Source organism: Pseudopodoces humilis, chromosome 4 (genome assembly GCF_049639895.1).
Source record: "Pseudopodoces humilis isolate 2021_Gansu_Grassland_sample_001 chromosome 4, ASM4963989v1, whole genome shotgun sequence".
NCBI lineage: Eukaryota > Metazoa > Chordata > Aves > Passeriformes > Paridae > Pseudopodoces > Pseudopodoces humilis.
In genome coordinates, this window is record NC_142203.1 from 1,551,085 (window position 1) to 1,574,232 (window position 23,148).

Consider the following 23,148-nt stretch of genomic DNA (forward strand, 5'->3'; position numbering starts at 1 on the left):
TTTTATTGACATTCATCTACCCACAGGTGCATACTAAAATTTTTTAAAACCTGAAATACATTTTCCTCTGAAGATATTAAGATCTTCATATTTTCATATTTTGGTATTTTCTTTTCCTCTTCAAATATATTTCACACCTGTGTGTGGTCCAGATTTGAGACCTGTCAAGGTGAATCATATCTGTTTATAATTTCATTATGTCTGTCCTGCTAAGGTATGCCCACTGTTGTGATTCAGCATTGAAAATAAAGAACATTTGCCTATTTAAATTTTAGTTGTTTCAGATGGAGGTGTGCAAGAAGCTACCAAAAAAAAAAAAAAAAAAAGGCATGAGGAGAAAGGAGATTCACATCTGGGAGCTTTTACCTTTTGGAAGCAGAGTTCATTGCACTTCTCTGTGGAAAAACAACAAGAAGAAAATAGCTTATTCTGGCCTGTTTCAGACACAAGGTGCTGGAGCAGCCGTGCGTGGTTTGGAGTGGGGATTCCTGGCTGGCCTCATGACAGAATTGTCTTCTAGGAAACAGAAGAGCTGGTGTAACAGTTAATTTTGTGCTGCAGGCTGGAAAAATGCGTGGAAGCTAAAGAGGAGCTGGAGGCAGACCTTTATAGCAAGTTTGTTTTGGTGCTGAATGAAAAGAAGGCAAAGATAAGAAGCTTGCAGAAGTTGTTGAGTGAAGCTAAAGAATCTGCAGTGGATGCCAAATGCGCAAGGTATTTAATTTCCCTGAGTTTCTTGGTGTAGTACTTGGTGCATATTTGAGTTTAGCTTAGTTCAGTTTCCATTTCCTTGGCCCTGACAGTGAGTGACAGTTCTTCCTGGCTGAGTGCTGGGTTATCCAAACCAATCCTGGAAGTCATGGAAGAGGAGGATTCTTTCTGGCATCCTTGGAAGCAGCAGCATATTGCTGTGGGTGCTGTAGCCAAGAAGTGAGTGTTTGATGGATCTGTCCTGTTTTCTGCTGAGCTGCAGCTGATTTTCCAATCAGATCATGTCTCTGCCCTTTCCATAGGTTGTAATTCTGTACATATTCTCCCTGAATTATTTAATTCCTTTGAGAAACAAAAATATCTTCATTTCTTTTCCTTTCTTTTGATGTTTTTAGGGATAGTATAGCTACTACTCAGATGGTTATAAAGAGGGAAAAGAACTATGATGCCAGCACTGATGAGGAAAGTGAAAATCCAGCATGGGCCTCGTTGCCATCAGGTAAGACAGAGAGCATTGTCTTTGTGTGATATCACAGACAGGCTTTGTGTGAATAAACCTTAAGGAAGGCAAAATACTACCTGACAGATTGCTCTGTGACAAGCCAGCCAGCAAGCCTTAAAAATACCTCTCCTGAAGCAGAGTACAATACTGGCATTTTCAAATTAGAGTGGGGAGGTTTAAAAGTATGTTGCACGAGTGAAGGCACTGTCATTTCTTGCAAAGTGACAAATTACACACTTTGTGGAACTAATGACAGTCTAACAGTATCTGAACCATCAACAATTCCATTTTAAATTCTAGGAATCATGATGTGTGTGCCGTGATTGATAAAGTGCAAAAGGTAGCTCCTGACAGTTTCAATAGCGTTTAAAAAGGGGAAGGAGAGGAGATTTAACAGCTATAAAAAGAGCTGTGTGCATAAATGGAATGAAAATGTATTTATAGCAGAATCCACTTTAATTTGTCAGAGAATTTTTGGCCTTGTGAAGATGCTCATGAAACTTAATCTGATTAATTTTTCCAGGACTAGAGCCTTGTAAAGTGTGTGGGATGCAGTGATGGCCCATTATAGAGTACAAGATACTTAACTGTGAATCAGAATTTTGGCATGTTTGTGACAAATGAGTGGGAATACATGAGGCAAATGCTATCCAAGTTGCAAAACTGCATTGAGAGTTGCAATATGGTTGTATAAATGTATAGATATATACACATATGTGTACAAAAATACATACATAAACTTCCCTGCAGGTCTGCAGAGTCCTCTATGGGCGTCTCACTGGGGCTTTTTATTTCCACACAGGTAAAGGTAATCAGACAAAAATGTGTTCCTGTAAAATAGCAATTTTCTGTGCTCATTGGGAACCAGAAGTGTTCAGGACCCTGTTGCCAGTGGCTAACAGCTTTGTCACTCATGTGGGCCTGTTTGCTGGAATTTATGGCTTCATATGAAGTGGGCAGAGCTTCAGACAAGTGGAGGAAATTGTGATCACAGAAAGAAACCATCTAATGTTGCTCTGTGCTCTCCAGAAGTCTTTGCTGTCAGGTGGTAATTGCTCAGTTCAGGTAACATGATGAGAAATACTTTGTTCAGTGAAAAGGTAGGGAAAACTGGAAGGTGTTTCTAAATTCAGTGGGGCCTAACTAGCCCAGTGTGAGTTTTGAGACAGAGATATGTTTTTAATAATGAAAACAACACCCACTGCCCTGCTGAGGCCATCATGAAGGACCAGTCTGATCAGTGTTACAGGAAAACACACTGTGCTTTTATTTGAGGTGCAAACAGAAAATGTACTTTCTTTTGCCTTTGAGGGATGCCATCCTCGGGGTTTTGGTCCTGAGTGGAAGAGTTCAGATGCAAAATTTGCAGATGACATCAAGACCATGAAGTAAATGCTTTGGGTAACACACTTGAGTTTTTCAAGGCACTGCTGAGTATCCCTGAGGTCAGTTGGTGCTTTTCCTGTGTGCACAGCTTTCTCTTTCAGTGAACAAGGGGAAAGCACCTCTGGGTGCTGAATACCTGCAGTCTGCCCTAGAATGTTCACACTCAAAAAGAGGCAAACCATGTCTTCATGGAGAAAATAGTGATTCAGGGATGAGTGGAATGAGTGGACAATGAAGCTCAAAGCTGCATGAAGCATCAAGGACTGTAAGACATAAAAGATCAAACAGATAATATTTGGGTTTTTTTTTCAGTTTGTCTTTGTTTTCCTATCTTCTAGTCCATCATTGTGTTTCATTCCCTTTTGGACTTGAACTGTCATTGCAGGAGTCAATGAGAATTAGAAGATCATTGGGGTTGTTTTAGTAGATACTGGTGAAACCCACAATCAAAAGAGAAGATCAGAATTAAATCACTTCTTTGAAGGAAAGTGAAGGCAGGTGTGTGTCTGCACGTGTTGATGCACACAGTAAAAATGTGTTTGTATACGCAGATGTCCAAATAATTCACTATTAATTGAAAAAGCAGCAGTGCTCAGCAGGTGATTGTGTTAGTGTTGGGAAGGGAAAACTTGGGGAGGTTCCATCACAACATAATTCTGATCTAGCAACTCCTGGGGATGTTACACAGAAACTATGAAATCCAGTCACTGCAAAATCAGCAAAAAAAAATCAGGATTTATTGAACTGCAGAGTTTAAAACTCTGTCTGAAGGTTTTTCTTAGCCACCAATAGTTGTTCTTCTCCCTGAATTTTTGGGGCACTCAAATACCATGGTGTTTCAGTGGATATGGGAGAAAAACCTGCTGATGTTTATTAAAATAAAATGGAATGACTTCCCTAGTTATTAGTCTGGTGTTGATCTGATGCAAATATTGTAACAAGACCCAGTGAAGAAAAATACTAAGAAAATTAAGTAAGAATGATTAATTGCAATCTTTGTAAAGGGGCAGAATCTAAAAGTTTACCTAAAATTTCTTCTTTTTTTGGGATTTACAGTACTGTTTGTAGGTTTGAGTTATGGTTTCCTTTCTCACATCGGTTTCTGCTTCATAGCTTAAAACAAAGATCAACTCAGACATGGTAGTTTTTGTCTTGCCTACACACCAATGTAGTTAATGCTTTGTATTGTAAATTAAGAAATTAAAATTGAATTAGTGAGTATTTTAAAGCACTCAGAAATACAGCTGATGAGAATTACACCCCTTAGAAATAGTGCAACATTTATAAATAAGAATACATTTGTAGATAGAAGAGCTTTTCCCGTCATGCCATGAGCAAGGGAGGAATTTATTTGAAGTCTTATTTAGGGCTATGAATGTGAGTTTGAGAAAGGCACAGAACTCCAGCTCTCACTGCAGTTTAATAAATTCTGAGGCAGCAGCTACAGATGACATGTCAGGTCCTTGAAATGCCTGTGGACTCCTGCTTGAGAGAGGAAGGAAGAGGTGAAGGAAATCCTGCTGGTGTTCATGGATGGAGGGTCGGGAATGTTTCTTGGGAGCAGGACAGGGTTGGTTTTGATTCTGTGAGTTACCAAAGCAAGGTGTGTGTAGTTTTTGTTTTCTCTGCTGGTGCTTCAACAAAATTCCCCTATCTGGAGCAGACCTGGAAATGCCACAGGAGGTGTGGAGTGGGATGAGGCTGTGGTTCCCTTCATGTGCTGGTGCCAACTGGACACAGTTGTTCTTTAAGGGGAAAATAAAAAACCAAACCACAAACCCCAGAAGTTGCCAGCCTGTGTTTCTCTTAGCCCACAGGAGTGAGTGGGTGACTCAGCATGATGCCACCACACTGATGCAAGATGTTTCTGTCATTTTAGGATACAGAAACACTTACTCTGGTTAAGGACAACCCAGCTGTTACCAATTCCTCTTTCTTCCCCTCTGCACTGAATTTTACTGGTTTACTGCAGCTACTGAGACCTTCCTCCTAGGGATCCTGAAATGGCAGTATCAGACTGATAAATCACAATTTGATATCATGGTTGGAAATAATAGTTTTGTGCTGCGAATCAGCTCCTTTTATTAACTGAAAAATGTTTCAGTGGTCCATGTGTCAGGAGGCTTTTAAAACATTAGCAAGGATGGGATAAATGTTCCCCCTCTCTGCTGCTTTCCCAGGAGTTTGAAAGGTGGATGGAGGGTAATATTTTACTCTTCACAGTGCCTGGAAAGTGACCAGAAAAGAGAATGTTATTCCTCCTCCAGGTATATGAGAAAACTGCAGGGAAAGATTTAATTATTGCAATCTATTGCAGATAGGGAGGATAATGTAGCAGGTGGGATGTAGGCAACAGAAGAAATTGTTTTATGGTTTATTCCTGTTATTTCCAGTTATAAATGCTATAATATGTGTCTGCCTCTGGACAAAACAAGTCTGCTGTGCACCACTTTACAGTCAGCTTGCATCCTGTTTTATTTTCTCTTGTCCCTAAATTCTTTAGTTATATTTCACATTATAATTGGTAGAAGTTACCTCTCCTTAGGGTAAGGAGGGATGTCATGATCTGCCCTGCTGGATCAAATAAAATTTTATGATCTGTGTTTCTTGCTGAAGTGTGTGGAAATATTCCATATTTCCCCAGACATTCAGTGCCCACACTTTTCTGTGTGTTTGATGACAAGGACAGGTTCAGAATGGGTTGTATTAACCTCTTTGCAGAGCCCACAGTAAATAAGAGCAAGCACCTTGCCATCTCCCACTGCCTCATCATGCAAATGTTCTCACCCCCTCCATTCCAGCTTCTGCCTTGGGGATTGTGTGTTATGCCCTCAGGACTCCATGGCCTTTTAAATTTAATTAGCTCTCCTGTGTAGTCCAATCCACTGATGGCTTGGTGCTGCTGGTTAATAAGCTTTGATCAAAGTTAGTAATAATAAAAAAAGCCTGTTGTAACAGCACCCGGCTGTGCCGTGCAGTTATGGTTCTATCTGTGGAGGTTTCTCTTTAAAAGTCTCTTTTTAAGGAGTTTCAGTACTTAGCCATTTTAATTTACCTCGGGTTTAAATTATTTCTCCTTTTGTCAGGCTGTAATTGTAAATGGTTCATCCCAAGGAATAATCTCATTTCCCTTTCCCTTAAAGCTGTAGGTACCTTTTTTTTTCCCCCTGAAACTTAAAACTGATTTTTTTTCCCCCACAACCTGATGGTTGTATGCCCCTGAAATACTTGTGGTTGCCAAACTGGTTTCCTCCTGTGTTACACCAGGTGCCACGTTCAAAATACATTTACAGTACAAGTATCAAGATGTTCCATGCCCCTTTAAAAATCCTGCTGCGAGTATATTGCACTAAGAGGGATTTACAACATATTACTTTGACATTTTTCTATGAAAATTATCAAAATTCCTTATATCTCTGCATATTCTCTCCACACCTTCTTATTGTTCCTGCTTCAGCATACAGAGTGGTGCAGCTGAATGTTGTTGCCTCAAAATGAGTTTTTATTCAGTGAACTGATATAACTGACACAGTCAGATTTACGCTCTGCTAAGCCTAGTGAGAGTTTGGTGATTGATCAGAAAAATTAGAGCTGTTAATGATCACACTGCAGTTAGATGCAACGGCACCGATTAATGTAAAATTTAAAAATGTTTGTTGCTGTATTATCCACATACTACTAAATGTTACACATGAAAGAACTTTTATTCCCTTGGTGAGTTGTAAAATCTTTCCAACTGCAATTTCATGTCTGCATAAATCATCAAATTAACTGTCTTTAATATATTTAAGTTAAATTGTAAGATCCTTATTTTAGAATAATTTTCAGACCAAGCTGGTGATTCCAAGCTTGATGCACACCCATGAATGCAGTGTTGTTTGTTTTTCTCCTCAACTGAAAAACCAGGGTAATTTCAACAGTTCAGCAATGTGCACTTGGAACAGAAGTGGAATTGTTCTTTCTTTTTTTTTGGGGGGGAATGGGGGAGTGGGTGTGTTAATATGTTCATGAAAGGAGAATAAATGGCATGAAGTTCAAGTTCTTAAGTAAATAAATCAAAATTAAATCCATTAATGAAGCAGTGCCTTCATAAATGTTATCTCCTTCCAAGAGTAATAATTTCCCAAGCCTATTTTGACACCTGTTGGTAGAGAATTTAACTCCCCAGTTGTGAAACTGCAACATCGGTGGTGCTGGAGCTGTGCCACCACAGCCCTGCTCTGCCTCATCCTCCTCCAATCCTCAGCTGAAGAGCCACTGCTTATCAGGTGAGCAGGAAACTCCTGACAGCCATCAGCAACCTGCCAGGGGCAGTCCCCACCCCAGCTTTTGTTTCTCCTTTAATCCACAGTCCCTGCATTTGTTTAGCATCCAGGGTAATGGTTCTTTTGGGATCTGGTGCAATTAAAGGACCTGGTTGGGATTATTTTTATTACACCAAATTATTCTTGAATTCTTGTATACTTGTATATTGGAATGACAGGAATGGCTGAATTTAGTGCATGGTGAAACACAAGCCTGCCCAGGAAACCTCTGTCACACAATTTCATTTTGAACTTTATCCTCCCAGTGTCCCAGGAGCTCCCAGCCCCAATGTCCAGCCTGGCCTTGGGCACTGCCAGGGATCCAGGGACAGCCCCAGTTGCCAGGGAAGAATTCCTGCCCAAGATCCCATCCAGCCCTGCCCCTCTGCCAGTTGTAATTCAGGCAGGAAGAAACAGCATCAAAAATACTTAGGTATATATCATGATACACTGAAAACAAGATATTGGTGTACAGAAAACAGTGGATTTCCATTCCCTTCTTGAAAACATGTCTGTGCTTTGGAAGAGCTGACGTTTGGTTTAGCACTGTTGGCTCTTGGATCCTTTCAACAAGGAGAAGTATTGGTTCTTGAGGAAGAAAGGCTCCTAAAAGGATAGTGACCCTGAACACTGGGATGAAAGCCCTTATTTTCAGCTAGGGAATGAGCTGCCTCCCAGTGCCTGGATTCACACCTGGATTCACATTTGAGCAGAGTTTGCTGTCCCCTGTGGCTCTTTCATGTTCTGTGTGACAGCTCTTTTGATGCCAAGTGGGGTACTTTGTAGGCTGCCTTCTCAGGCTCCACATTTCCTCCGTTTTTTGGGCAGGCTGTTTGGGGCAGTTCCCCCGTGCTGGGTGCACACACCAGTTTATTTTTTATCTGGAGTACGGCTCTCCCTGGAAGGGCATTTGCTCTGGCCACCTGTGCAACACTCTCTGCCATAATTATCTTAACGACTTCCCAGCTGTATTACGGTGTCTCATCCCAGCAAACAGCCTATCTTGATTAAAAGCTGGGTTGCTCGAGATTGCACTAAGCCCCGTGGTTGTTCCCTTGATTTATTGCTTTTCCAGGTTAAAGCACGCATCTCTGTTTTTAACTAGAAGTTTTCTCAGCCAGGCTGCACCCTGTGAGTCTGGTGGAATTTGGCTGGATTTGAGTTGGTTTCCCTGTTTGGCTTTGCCCAGTGGAAACTTGATGGGAAACAGATTTTTACACCTTAGGAAATGTCAAAATCGTCATGCTGTCTAAAATAGGAATAGAAAAGCTGTTTTATTTTAATGGCTTAAAACACCTTTGATTGAGATGGAAATCTCTTTACTTCATCTAAAAGTAATGAATGTAATACTCTCAGAAATGTTTTTGTTTTGTTTTGTTTTTTTCACTTATTCCCTCCTCCTCTTCTCCATTGTCCTGCTTATTTTACTGGACGTTTTTGTTACTTATGTCCGTCACAAGTAAAAGGTACTGTTCTAAAATCACCTCCCTATGTGTCATTAAACTTTTATTCTTAAAGAGGCACATAGATCAATCTAAAAGACACTGAGGTGATAAAATTGTACCAGAAAAATTTGCTTTACTCAATGGAAGCCCTAAATGATGGCACAAAACTGATACACAAATTCCAGATAAATCACTCAGCATATTGCCAGAAAGCAATATTCCTGGAAAGCAAGGGTTTGTTTTTTTTGTCAGTCATTGTGCTGGAAGGCTGAGAAGTTCCTTTTCATCTTTAGGATGAAAGCCTCTTCTCAAGGACCATTTTCCTCAATATCTGTGACGCTGCATATGTTATGTGCACGGATTTCATGCAGAATATTAGAAATCTGTGAAACTTGGAAGGGGAAAAATGGCTTCAAAATAATCCAGGTGCAATGGGAAAATGACATCTGTAGTTCTTAGGCCAGATTTTGTCGTGCATTTTGCTGTATTCTGCTTGGTTTTGGAGCTTAACCTGAACTGGCTGGTTTATGTACAGGTGACCTCATAAAGGAGCTCTCAGTTACACACCCTGTGCCCAGGCAGGCCAAACACGAAGTTACACACTCCAAAAGACAACTTTCCCATATGGGATCTGATAGAGGGGAGGTGTTTTCAAAGCTGGAGCTGTCAGCAGCATCTTATTAGTTAGTTTGTTGTTGTTTTTTTTTTTTTACTAATTGGATAAATTAAATGTACTAAAGGATATAATGCCAAAGCAAAAGTATTGTAAACTCTGAGTTTTGCTTTTTTTTTAACTGTGTGGAGAGAGAACCCAACATACATGAAACAGAGAGAGTGTGGAATTCCTCATACAGATAAATACCTCATTTATTTACATTTTTTTATATATGATTCATTGTACTCTGTTAGGACACACAAAACATCATACCTGCTAACCTTCCAGAGAGAGTAAAATTCATGAGGTTCTGAGCTTTACATTTATATTTAGGAAAAGAAGTTGCAGAACCCACTGTGGGCCTCCTGAGTATCTTCTACCTCTCTTAGAAACTAAATATCTAACTTTTCTTTTTAAAAGGTAGATTTAAATAAAATGATGCTCACAGATGGATTCATCTTCCTGCAGTTTTCATCTCCATTTCACAAGTCTTTACCTAGCTTTGCTCCTTTTCCTGTGAGTGAATAGGTGTGATTGTGATCACCTGGGACCAATCACACTGAAATCATTGGTCCCTCTTTTAAATTCTTCCCAAATTTAAACCCAGCAATTCACTTTTCCAGAGAAGGTATCCCTATAGTCAACCTGCAAACCTCTTCTTCCCTTGTAGCTTATAAAAATGTCAGTAATAACTCAGTTATAACTCATTATCAATTCTGTCAGTGTGTAAAAAGGCACAATATCACTCTTTGTGCAAACAGAAATTTGCATGCTCTCTGAGCATTTCAGAACATACAGTTCTAGAAATCTGGATATCTAAATATAAAATAAAATGAGTGACCATCTTTAATTGTCTTTTTTTTATAGACTGTGAGGTAAAATTTTGACCTTGTGGTATAGATATCAATTGTGTCCAAATTCAGGGCAATTAAAATGAAACAAGAAAAGGCACATTACCATACATTTGTATGTATCAGTATTTTTGAATATACAAGGAATATAATAAAAACTAAAAACTGGTATTTATTCCCATGATAGTTTTTCTTAGCCTCTCTTAACCAAGTAACTGCCTCAATCATGTGAAAGCCACAATCAGAATTAATTAGTCTTTGGTGTTGATGTGCATGGCAGAAAACCAGTTTATTATGCCTATATCAAATGACTCCCTCTTCTGCCAGGAGATTACTTTGTTCACTTCGAGACCAGAGGTTTTTTGGTTTTTTTTTTATTTAATAAGGATATAAAACTTCCTCAGCACATAAGTATACAGGCAGCTCTTTGGTAACTGTGCTGATAGCTAAAAATCTCAGCTTTCAAGAGTGACCAAAGTAATTTCCATGATTTAATGGGTTAATCCATTAAAGCTTGGGAAGCAATTGGACGTAACCAGTTCAGGCCAGACAAGAAGTCTCACTTTTTGTCTCTGTAATGAATCTGTTTGTTTCAGTTGGAGAGATAAACTCAGCTTGTAGGAGAACACCTTGGAGCAGGGCTTTGTCTCAGCTGGGTCTTCCAGGTGTGCTCACCTGGCTGCAGTGTTGTCCCTGCTCACACAGCCCCCAGATTTCCCTCTGCTGATCCTGCAACTGTCTCCAGTTCCATACAGGAAAAGCAGGGTTTATTTGGGATTAGCCGTACTGCTGTCTCAGTCAGGAAAAAAACAGCTCTTTAATCTATAGCCAGGTGTTGGATTCTCACAAGGATACTCATTACCTGGGTTCCTGGGAGAGAAGGGTCAGGTCAGGAGTATCTGATTGCCAGCAATTTCCTGAAGACCTTTCCTGGTTAACCTGTCTGTAATCCCCAGGGATTCTTTCAGGGGCGTGATGTTGGCATTCTGGCACTCTCCAGTGGGTTGTTTGAATTTTGTCCCACCACCTCCACGTGGTGTGAATGCACCTCACCTTCTTAAAGCTTCAAAGTAATTTAAAAAAAAAAGAAAAAAAAGATAAATTCTAAATAAAGCTGTTGTATGCTCCCTGCTTGATTGTTTACTTCATTACACCTCAACAAATATTAACTTCTCTAGTTAGGCATGAAATTTGGTCTGCTTTGGGAGCAGTCTCATTAACTAGATGGCTCACTAGTAGCTCGTTGCTCTGCAGGAAGCATCAAAACATTTTGGGTGTAATCTTTGAATTCTAGCCAGACTTGGAGAATTCTGATGAAGGTGAAATTTTCTTTTGGTGGGTTTGTTTTTAGTTTGGTTTGGTTCAAGAGGTGAGGAGAAGAAAGCAAAACCCAGTCACTTCCATGGAGCTTCCCTGTGGCCCAGGGGACAGGGAAGGAATATGTGATAAGATTTGGGACACATCTCTGCAGAGGGAGGCAGTGGCTTCTTGTATCATTGATCAGTGTGCAAGTGAGGGGAATGAGAATGAAGCAGGTACCAAAATGTGTGTCTTTGTGTTGGAAGCGGCACACAGGGTGTTTCCTGGCAGAGCCCCTAACATCTGCATGGGGTGCAGTAAGCAACCTTGGGGAGATCTCCAGGAAATGCTGAATTTTCCAGAGCAGCTGCACGTTGTGAACCCCTGAATTTCCCTTGTTAGGTAAGACACTTTGTCCTTGATTACCAGTGGCTCCTGTTTTCCATACGTGGAAGACTTGCAGTGTTTTTTGATTGGGATTTGCAGGAACACTCCCTTGGTGTGGGAAGGAAATTATATATCGGGTGTGCAAAATGACAAGGATATTTGGTAGTAAGTAATTTTCTTGGCCAGTCTGTAAAAATCCCACAAAATCCATAAGACAGGGTTGTGTACAGATCACACAGACTGGTTTTTGTTGGAAGGGACTTGAGGATCACCCATTCCCACCCCAGGCACGGCAGGGCCAGCTCCCAGTGTCCCAGGAGCTCCCAGCCCCAATGTCCAGCCTGGCCTTGGGCACTGCCAGGGATCCAGGGGCAGCCCCAGCTGCTCTGGGCACCCTGTGCCAGGGCCTGCCCACCCTCACAGCTCCCATGGTTTTCACCTGGCTACTTTTCCTAGTGTGAACTGCTTCGTAACATAACGTAAGTAACAAGCAGTTCATTTTTTGTTCAGTTCTCGTGCTAAAGAGAGCTGCTAACAAAGCCTTTCCTTCCACCAGAATCACCTCCTCTCCATTTGCTGTGAGACGCTGACTGCTTGCCATCAGCTTCCATCTGTGTCCAGAGGAGAATCCTCATCCTTATTCCAATTAGCACTAAGAGCCCTGGCTTCATTACCTGTCCTTCACAAACCCTGTGCCTTGCTCAGACCTGGCTTTACTTAGCACTGTTTACAGCCTGCCCGAAGACAGAGTTCCCTTGACTCCCTCACTTGACAACAACAAATCTGAGTCACAATTCCCAGCCACGTCTCAAGGTGTGCTGAATAAACCTCCCCACGGAACACTGCTGCCTGTTTGTGTGGCTGCTGCCTGCAGAACGAGCCTTTATGCAGCAGGTTCAAAACATGTTGATGCTCCAGTGGAAGCTGCTTGTAAATTGTACCTGGTTTGATTTCAGTTCTGTTGAGTAAAAAGGTCAATTCCAATATCGTCACCTACCTTGATTGTTAAAGGGAAAGAAAAATCGGGGATTGGTGTGAAATGCAGATGGACTTTTTGGTTAAATGGATTTTCAATCATTTCACTATACTGTCATTCATTTTTCATGTGATGTGCCCTATTCTTATTTCACCTTGATGTTTTTTCTGTACCTCCCATGTTTAAAACTATTTCATTAGCCAGCGAAATTTAGGAGCATGTTCTGCCAAGTTTCTGTAGCTTCTGAGGACATTAACAAATCACTAACCAAGCACAAAAATCAACATACAGAAGAAATTTAAATACATCTCCTCTCTGTGTGCCCAGGAGGGATAAGCTCCTATTGTGCACTTAGCTTAACTTTTCATAGAAGTGGAGAACAGAGAACTATTTTCCTTCTGCAACTTGTAGTTTAAACTTCCCAGAAATGATTGAGCCTTACAGCTTTTAGGGAAATATAAAAAGTGCTTTTGCCCACCAAGGACTTGATAAGGATTTTTGGCGCTTATGACATGAATTCATCTGTCTTTTCCTTGTGATCAGAAATGGAGGTTGGCTGTGAATGATGGAAATGTGATCTTCGATTTCCCACTCTGCCTAAACTGTTTTTTTTTTATTTTTTTTTTTTTTTTATTTTTTGAGAGAGAGAAAGAGAAATGAAAGTGTTGCACGGTTATAGCTATCAGACTGAGCTGCTGACCTCAATTATTGCAGGCTGATGACACTGACCGCATCACACCAAGGGTAAAATCAGACCTTTGCCATGAATCCTAACATCTCGGGAGCCTTTCCCATGAAGCAGGGCAGGAATTAGATTTCTAGCAGAGGATTTTTGAGGGCTGTGAGTGCTTTCAAGCTATCCTTAAGATATTTGAATCATGAGGTTGATGTCAGTCATTTTCAGAAAGCATCAGCGAGGTCAAAGCTGTGATTGGCCTTTGGTTTGTGGGCCTGTGTGAGTGAATTATGTCACTTTCTAGGCTACTGAGCTGCTTCCTGAGGCTTTATTCTTTACTCGGTTGCAACACTTGGTTCAGGAGCTGCCAGATGAAAAAATTACCCTTTCTATGAACATATGAGCATATGAACATCAAAAAGCTGTTTCAATGTCTGAGAACCTTCTGAGGAGCTTTATAGCACAGTTGAATTTTGATAATCTGAGGAAATAATAGGCGGAAAATCACGTTATGCTGGAAACAGGCATCATTCTCACTGCACCCTGAGAGAAAAGGAGGGTTTTGTCCACCTCACAGAAACATGGAATTGTAGATTCATGGATTTGCTAAGACTGGGGAAGACCTCAAAGGTCATTGAGTCAGATGGTGAAGCCAGCAGTGCCACGTCCCTAAACACCGCATCCACACATTTTTTTAAATATTTTCAAGGATGATTCCACCTCCCTTTGTGTGATGAAATTATTCCTAATACCCAAACTAATCCTCCCCTGGTGCAACTTGAGGCCATTTCCTCTTGTCCTGTCTCTTGTGAGGGGGCAGAAGAGATCAACCCCCACGCTGGACCTTTGAGTTTTGGAGAGCCAAGGAGAGGAGATGGTTTATTTAGGATAACTAGGGGTGGAAGACACGCAGCCATCCCATTGCAGGTACTTTTATGTGCACTGGAGGTATTTTTTGTGCAGGGAGAGGCAAGTTAACTGTGCCACTGAAGTGTCACAGACACTGGAGAGCTGCACCAAGCATCCAGATATAAGCCAGCACTTTCAGGAGACACTTCTATTTTATGGCTGAAAGACATTAAATAGTTTCCTAAAGCCCCAGCCCCTTTATGAATATGTCTGTAGCCTATTGAGGAGGATTTTTACTGCTTGAACAATGGAAAGTTGCCTTAAAAGAAATCCCTGGTGAGATCCCCCTGGGCAGGAGAGTCAGCCAGTCCCTGTTGAGCTGGGGGGAAGGAATGGGCACAGGGGCAATGGGATATTATCCACAGTTCCTGTCTTCTGGTGGGAGACAAGGTGTGGAATTTGTGGTACAGATTGGGGATTTTGCAGCTCTAAGGTGGGAACTGTGTTTTACTCTGTGCTGCTCCATCCTTCTGCAGCAATGAGTAGCAGCGGTAAAGGACAGGACAAGTTGCGTTTTCATTTAGTTTTTTTTTTTCTTTATTCTTTGAAAAATGGGACATCAGACAGGAAGAAGTGGCACTGCATCTTGGTGAGATTAGGCTATTTCCCACTTCATTCTCCTCGCTGTGTCTTGCTAAAATTACTGCAGGAGAGATGTGACATTACATTTATTAGGAGCAGCCAGTGGCTCAGTCAGTCGTGACCCTTATCCCGGCAGCAGTGAATTAACCCTGCTGTGTATCCATGTCCTTTGTCTGGGGTAGAAAACTAGAAGGGAAAGCAGCCCCCAAATCTTTCCCTGCAGCAGCCTGGTGTCTCAGAGCTGAGTTTCTCCCAGTTGCCCAGGCTGCTGCTGTCTCCACTCAGGACAACACTGACATTTTTAATTCATGGCTGCTGCTTGGAACAAATCATCCCCTTGTTGCTCATGGGCCTGAGGAACTTTAAAATCCCTGTCTGGCAGACAGGAGGTGGCTTTATTTTCCTTAGATATCCTTGGATAACTAGATCAACACAATTCTTGTTATCAGCTGGAATAGTTGTTATTAGTGAAAACAGTGTTAGAGGAAATAACAGGTATTTTTGTAGTGAGGGGTCCTGAGGGTAAATGGTGAAGGCACAGAGCATTTTCCTTTTTTAAACCACCAAGACAAGAGGCTCTGGATGTGTGAGCATGCAGGCTAGCCGCAGTCCAGGGGCCAGCAAGCTGTGTGGACTGGGAGCCCATCATAGGATTTGGGAATGTCCTCCCAAAACTGCCCTGGCCATGCAGCTCCCTTCAGCTTTTCCAAGGCTGGGAAAGATTCGTTGTATCAAATAGAATTTCATATCTCAGAATAGGTTTGGTGAGTTAGCAGTTTAAAAATGGATATTTTAGTCGTGGTGATGCCTTTATCCTGCTACTTCAGGGGAAAGAAAGCAGCAATGGACTTTAAGCTCTTTCATGTAATTTAACAAAGAAGAAGAAAGCTGCTATATGCAGGTTTTGCAAGAGAGGGAATGATCAAGAAGGATTCTAGGTGTTTCTCAGGTAATGATATTATTCAGCTGCCTTTTCAGGAAATGGAATTTGAAGTGACTGCGTTCATGCCCAGCATGCAATTAGCCTTTTGCTTTGTTTTGTGCATTTCACCAGCAAGCTCTATCCCAGAATAATACTCTGAATTCTCAATTGGTGTAATTCATTATGGTTCCATTAACTTCCAGAGACGATGCTCTGGTTTATTCTGGCCCCGTCCCTGGCCAAAGTGTTCAGTTCTGAATATGTAATAAAAGTGTTACTCATCTGAGCAGCCGCTATTCACATCAGCACTTTGTGCCCAGTCCTGGAGGTTTTAATGTGTTTTTTGTTGGTCAACAAAGAGGGTGTTGTGTGCATGGGCAAAGATTAGATGTATCTTTCTCTGCTTTTGAGCTCTGCTCTGACGTTTTTCACTCTTCTGCACAGTGTTCTCCTCCAGAGGAGTCAGACCAGACTGGCCTTCCTGGGAGGCAGGGTGCCAAAATAACACCCAGTACCAGCAGCCATGGGACTGAGGGCAGCACTGTGGAGCTTTTCCCAGCTCCAACTGGAGCACACAAGGAAGGAAAATATTTTTTTAAATGTCTGATTTGGAACTCTGTGTGATTTTTTTTCCTTTTTTTTTTTTTTTCGTAAGTTGGGTATACCAATATGATAATGATTAATCCATTCCAATAAAAGAAAATTGCAGGTTCTCAAACGCCTTTTTAGACAAGTATTATGATGGTTAGAAGAAATACTAGTTAAAGGCAAAAATTCTAGCTTTAAATAATATCAACATTGTTTTTTTCTAAGGATCAGGCTGTCAAATACAGCACTACTCAAGACAGCTGGAGTACTTCTAAGATAGAGCCTTTAATTTGAAGAATTGTGATACCAAGATTCTCTGTTTTACATTTTTTTTTTTTCCTGGAAAGAGTAAAAAAAAAATCAAATTATACAATATTTTCCATTTATAGAACCTTGTGATGGCTTTCTGTTATCCCACGCATCACCTGCTTAACCTAGTGAATTTATTCTGCTTTTACTGTTAGTGACCTTAATTCTTCAGGTCTTTGTAGCCTGCACATCTTTTTTTCTCTTGTTTCTCTAAAAAAAGTCGTAAAATCATTCATACTTTCCAACATCTTCAGCAAATTTCTCTGGAAATAACCCACTGACATTCTTTCTTTGACGACATCATGTTTTTATAATATTTCATCACCAGAGTTTAGCATGTGGTTTACATCACAGTGATCATCCCTTGATATTTTTCCTGAAGCAAGAAAAGGTGCCAGAGGAAAAACTCTTTTCAGTCTAAACCAGTCTGTTTTGTTGTGGTGGGAAAAGGAGTGTGTGTTTACACACCCTTTGTATTTAAATCCCATTTTCTCTAAGCTTTATTTAGTTAGAGGGAGACTGTATTACTTTTTGTAATCAAACCTTACCATTACAGTAACTGTTGTTTTGGAGAAATGTCAGGAAGTGTTTAAAATTTCCACAGGCCCTTAATAATTTAAATGAATTTTTGATGGTAAAGGGGCATGAGAATTGGCCAGTGTAATGAAATTACAAAAATACATTAAATATAGAAAAGCATTTTCTTCTTGCACGTAGATATTTTGAGCCTGCATGAAATATTAAGCAACCATAAATTATCCCTATATATAGATATCTTTTTTTGGTTTTTTTTTTAGAATCACTGCACGTTGTGGAGGGGTAGAGGAATTGCATCAAGTTTTGCCAGTCTAGGCTGTGTTTCACCCTTTTATGTAAGGGTGTTTCACCCTTCTATGCAAGTGTTTCACCCTTCAACGTAATCCCTCAGGCAGCTGATCCTCTGCATATCAGCAAAACTTAGTAGGGAGACTCTTTATCAGAAGAAAATTCCACCTTTCCTGAGCTTGGATATTTGGGTTTGGGGGTTTGGGTGATGGAGCCTCTGTCATTGCCATTTTAATACAGAATTTTCCTGATGCCTCCTGGCCCTGGTGGCTCTCAGGGACGTTGGCTGGGGGAGGATCCGTGGAACATGAGCCCAGCTCAGGGCGTGCTCCTGTTTTTTCTCACTGAGGCTTTTGCCATATGGAAAGACTATCCCAGAGTTAGTGGGTCCCAGGGGAGCAGGGCCAGTCCTGTAACGAGTCTGGCCGTCACACGCACTGACCTCACCCTGCATCCTGGCTCTGCATCCCTGCTGCCTGACTGACTTGGGGCCAGCTTGTTCGCCATGGGCTTCTGCCACTCATCTCCACCACTGTCCTCTAAAAAAATCCCTGGGGTTTGGTAACAATCCCAGCTTGTCCATGCCCTGTGTGACACCACGGGTGGTGTCACCTCTCCTGAAGCTCAGCTGTGCCCTCTCAGTGCTGGGCTTTGCTCGTGGTCACAGCCCAGCCAGACCAGGAGAGCCCTGCAGATGTCCAAGGACCTGGTGAAGAAAAACAGGTCGGGGGTCCTGTCACAAGTGTTACAATCCGTTCACAATGAATGAAAAACGATGACTAGAAAGCGTCCTGTAGACCTGAAGGATGCTTTTTCTGCATTCCTGTGCACAAAACCAGCCAAGATCTCTTTGCTTTGAGTGGGAAAATCCCGAGAGAGGAAGGAAAAGCCAGCTTACTTGGACAGTTTCACCTCAAGGTTTCAAGAATAGCCCAACAATATTTGAAAAACAGCTAGCAAAGGAATTAGAAGACTGGAAAAGACAGGAGCCAAAAGGAGTTATTCTGCAATATGTGGATGATATCCTCATTGTCTATGTGAGTGTTTAAGAGCATCTAAATAGAAGTTGTTACAGATTAAACCAACTTCTTGATTCTGATTGAGACCTGTTGATTGATAATTTTTTTTTGCCATATATCAGCGTCTCGCACATGGCTGGGTTTCACATTCATTGTTCATTAAGAGTTGTAATAAATATTAATGTGTTGCTGCTCTCAAAGTACTTACTGAGATATTTAAAATTCTTTAAATATACCCTCAGAGCCTCTTAGGGCAACCAGAATTACCTGTAGCATTTTTCCAAAGCAGAATTATCCCGTGATGTTGATTGAGATTGTGCCAGTGCATCTGCCATAAAAACATTAATGTCATGTCTGACTGAGGCACCTTCCATGTTCATCATTTCTAAATCCATTACAAAGACCTTAATGGCAGCTGTATATAAAGACATGCCATAATGACATCTTAAATGCTGTCTTTAAATTCACAGCATGAAAAGCCTTTTAGGAATACGGTGTGACAAAAAAAAAAAAAAAAAAAATAAGGCAGAGAGCTGACAGCAATTTGTAGGTAATACTCATGGTGTGTCTTTTATTTAGGGGAGGTTTTATACTGATTTCAAGAGAAATAAATGGGTCCAGAAAGGTAATAGTGTAAATAGAACTTGGTTCCTAGGGAATGACGTGTGAGGCTTCAGTTCAGCTTGCTCATTGCACAGCAAATACAGGAAAATGCACAACAGAGTTTGGGACTGTGTCAGCTGGTTATGCAAAATTCAAAAACATACAGTGGAAATAAAAGATCTAAAGCTTGTTAAATTCGGGGGAAAAAAAATAATGTCTATACATACAAATAGCACAGTATAAATATTCCAAAAATCACTTCTGCTAGAAAGAATTTGGAAAGGGTGTGAGCTTTCATGGAACAGTCTTTGAGAAGGAAGGGGCTTCAAATAATTCTGTCACTTTCTGGGCAATGATCTGCTTTTAGCAGTCACCACAGTCTCCTCAGGTTGTCTCAAAGTTTGCTAAAGGCAGGGGAAGAAAAGGAGAACAGGTATAAAAGCAGGCAGTACAAAATCTCACAGGCTTTCGTATTTTTGATGATCATCGCTGAACTGTGGAGGATGCTGGGGCAGAGCTTGGTTTTCCTGAAGTTCATGTTGAACTTCCCATTTTTTCACTTCATTTTTCAAGACATTGAATACTTAGGGCAGTGATTTAATCTTTAAAGTACTTTAAATAAAGATTTTTGAAAGCCCAAAACACATTTAATGTCTAAATTTGTTTCCTTCATTAGTTCACAATGTCGACTTTGCCTTTGGTTCTGTCAGAAGCACTGTTTGGGATAATAATTAGGCTTTTCACTCTCAGCTGTTCTCCATCAGCACTGACTGAAGGGTTGTGGGCACACTTTATAATCTTTCACATGCTGGAGAGTCACACTGGCCATCAGAGTGGCTCGTGGGCCATTAGATCACAGATCTTTCTCATGTCTGAGCCTTCCTCAGCCACACTGGCCTTCTCCTCGTGCCTGCCCACCCCAGGAATCACCATTTCCCTTTTACTCATCTCGACTTTTGTCCTTTGACAATGACATTTTGAGTGATTAGGCTCTGTGCTGTCATTAATTCTGTGTGTTCACATGTAAGGACAGTTTTAAAGTGGCTGATTTGTGTTCCAGGGTTAAAGCTGTGTGTTGTTGTGCAGGGGGCATAGGTCTCGTGTCACTGACTGATTTTAGAGTGGGTTATTTTAAAGCTTTAAATCTGTCTTTTTCTCTAAAAGATATAGTGCAACATATTTATGCTGCTATTTTATCTCTAAAATAGCACCATGTATTTATGTTGCTGTATAAATAAGCAGCAAAATACCTTCTGTTCTGAATGTAGTATTTGTTTAAATGTTTTTGTGCTTCCTTACAAATGTATAGTGGAATACAGGCAAGCAAAGTTCCCATTTAAATAGGTTTTTATTTCAGATTTTTCTACCTGAAATGTTTTCTCAGCCTAAAGTAGAAATATCTATAATACAAAAAACCAGGATGTGTAATACAAATGAAAAAGTCTTAGGCTTGTAAGTACAACATGATCAAGTTATTGGTAGAGGTTACTAATTTATCCACCACGAAATGCCATCATTATGAAAACATACATTTTCCAGAGTTACGTCCTCCCTTGAGCTGTATTGATTTCCTCAAAGGTTGTTTAATGGGGAAAGAAATCATTCTTGTGGCAGAGGAGTCTGAGCTCCAGGGCACCGGGGGGAAGCAGCTCACACTTGGTTTTTAAGGCTACCTTTGGTACACTGGGGGAAATCTCTCTGTCCTCAAGATTCCCGTGGGGTTCTCAGGGAATGCACTGTGTGTCAGGATGGTGATCCTGACAAAGTGAGTTCAAGCACCAGGGCGACCCAGTGCATGTTCCACAGAAATAAGAAAATGAATTTAGCGAGTGATGGAATCACAGAATCATTTATTTTGGTTGGAAAAGATCTCCAAGGCCATGGAGTCCCAGCTGTGCCAAATCCCCACCTTGTCCCCAGCCTGGAGCACCCAGTGCCACCTCCAGCCCTTCCTTGGACACCTCCAGGGATGGGCACTCCAAACCTCCCTCCTGGCAGTTCCAGGGCCTGAGCTCCCTTTCCATGGGGAAATTCCTGCTGCTGTCCCCCCTGAGCCTCCCCTGGCCCAGCCTGAGGCCGTTCCCTCTCCTCCTGTCCCTGTTCCTGGGAGCAGAGCCCAAATCCCCCCGGCTGTCCCCTCCTGCCAGGGACTTGTGCAGAGCCACAGGGTCCCCTGAGCCTCCTTTTCTCCAGCCTGAGCCCCTTTCCCAGCTCCCTCAGGAATTCTCCAGCCCCTTCCCAGCTCCCTCAGGAATTCTCCAGCCCCTTCCCAGCTCCCTCAGGAATTCTCCAGCCCCTTCCCAGCTCCCTCAGGAATTCTCCAGCCCCTTCCCAGCTCCGTTCCCTGCCCTGGGCACTCGAGGTGTGGCCTCAGCAGTGCCAACACAGGGACAGGCACTGCCCTTCTCCTGTTGCCACATTTCTTGATACAGGTCAGAGGCCATTGGCCTTCTGGCTACACTGCTGGCTCAGAAGCTCAAAATAAAGTTGAATGAAGTCAAAAGACTTTATTTTCTACAGGTCTTGCAGTTGCTGTTGTGAATTTCTCCATCCAAGACATTCTGAGTGAAGTATCTATCACAGGAGTAGCAACAGCTCTCACTACATGAAAGGGGTTTGACACTTACTGTTGGTGTTAGTCCAGAAGTCCTTTTCCAATAGTGGTCATGAACAAATATGTTACGTACCTTCACTTATTCCAAGTAGCAGCACAGGTGACTGCTAGCTGCAGAGGTTGTGGAGTCCCCCAGAAGTGTCCCCAAAAATCTCCCAGGCCAGGTTGCATGGGGCTTGGGGTACCCTGGCACAGTGGAAGGTGTCCATGGCAGGGATGGGATGGGTGAGCTTTAAGATTCTTTCCAGCCCAAACCAATCCACAATTCTGTGGTTTTATGACTGCATAAAGGTTAACAAAATAATCACATACTGCTTTGAAATAGGTAAATAATGTTCCTTATTCACATTCTTCTTTAGGAGTGACTTTCAGACCTTGGGCTCCACATCCACACAGCCAGGGATTGGGGATAATAAGGATTTTTGACATATGTGGGATAATCATTGGAAGCCACCACTGCTGGTGCCAGGGCCTGGATCTGCTGGGTGGGCTGAGCAACATCAGCTCAGACACCAGAAAATCCCAGCTGAGCAAAAATGATGGAATTCCAGGCATGAGGTTTATTATTATGCTTTACGAGCCTGCTGAGAAATTACTCTGGGCTCCACTGCCTCACGTTGAATTGAGACATCACAGCACTGAGATCTTTCCCAAAGCTTCCTGTGGCCTCTGTGATTCCAGCTCTTGTGTCTGCCTGCTTTGTTGTTTTGTTTACTCGACCTGCCTGGTGCTTCATGCCTCCTGGGAGTTATGTCCAGAAGCCTCCTACCTCCACCCTGGGTGGTTCAGATGATCCAGATGGGACATCCCAGGAGCCCAGAGGATGACTCCAGCAAACAGTCACACCCGGGACACTGAGCTCATCCAAACCTTTTGAAACCACGACCTTTTTTGGTGCTGATGCCTGAATTTGGAAGTGCTTGTGAGCTGGATGACAGCACAGAAAATCAGCCTTTAACACGGAGGTTTGAGAAGATCCGAGGGCCAGAGAGGGAAGAAAGGTTCCTGCAGTAAATCAGGGTTGATGAAAAGCTGACCAGCCTAAAACTTGCCCCCAAACAGCCCCTGGCCAAGCCCAAAAAAGCAGCACAGCATCCGAGCCACCAGCTTTGGTGCTGCTTCTGTCAGGCACCCTTGGACAATAAAGCAGGGGAAACAACCTTAATTGTTAGGAGATTTTTAGGTGTCCAAACTGGAATTGCAAAATGTTGCCTCTGCCTGACCCACATCAAGGAAGATCTGAGCACATCCCAAAGCTTTCCCTTGGTGCTCAGGGGCTGGAGACACTACAAATTTATAGTATTTTCAAGCAAAATCAAAACCTTCAGCAGTGCTTGTAAGCAGGGGCTTTTTTAGAATTATAATACTAGTAAAGTATTTTTTGCAAAACACATTGGTGTGGATTATTGGAAGTTAATATCTCTCATCTGATTATGTGGTTCATTGAAATTTCCCTTCTCAAGGCCTTTTTAAAAAGAGGGATTTCTATTACAGATCATGGTTTCAATGATTAAAATTAATGAGCTCCCTCAGAGTCTCTTGGAGATGTGTAAAATGCATTCTTTTTTTTACCCACTTGTATTTT

The 23,148-nt window shown here is 41.8% G+C and overlaps 1 protein-coding gene across 2 annotated transcripts in view; it reads left to right on the top strand.

The window, feature by feature from the left end:
* Nucleotides 1-23,148, top strand: part of XRCC4 (X-ray repair cross complementing 4) — a 142,159-nt gene that overhangs the window by 59,620 nt on the left and 59,391 nt on the right. For both annotated transcript variants that reach the window (XM_005529477.3, XM_014258236.2), the window contains exons 5-6: nucleotides 562-714; nucleotides 1,107-1,210. In XM_005529477.3, the coding sequence (XP_005529534.1) occupies nucleotides 562-714; nucleotides 1,107-1,210 (257 nt within the window). The remainder of the gene's footprint in view (nucleotides 1-561; nucleotides 715-1,106; nucleotides 1,211-23,148) is intronic.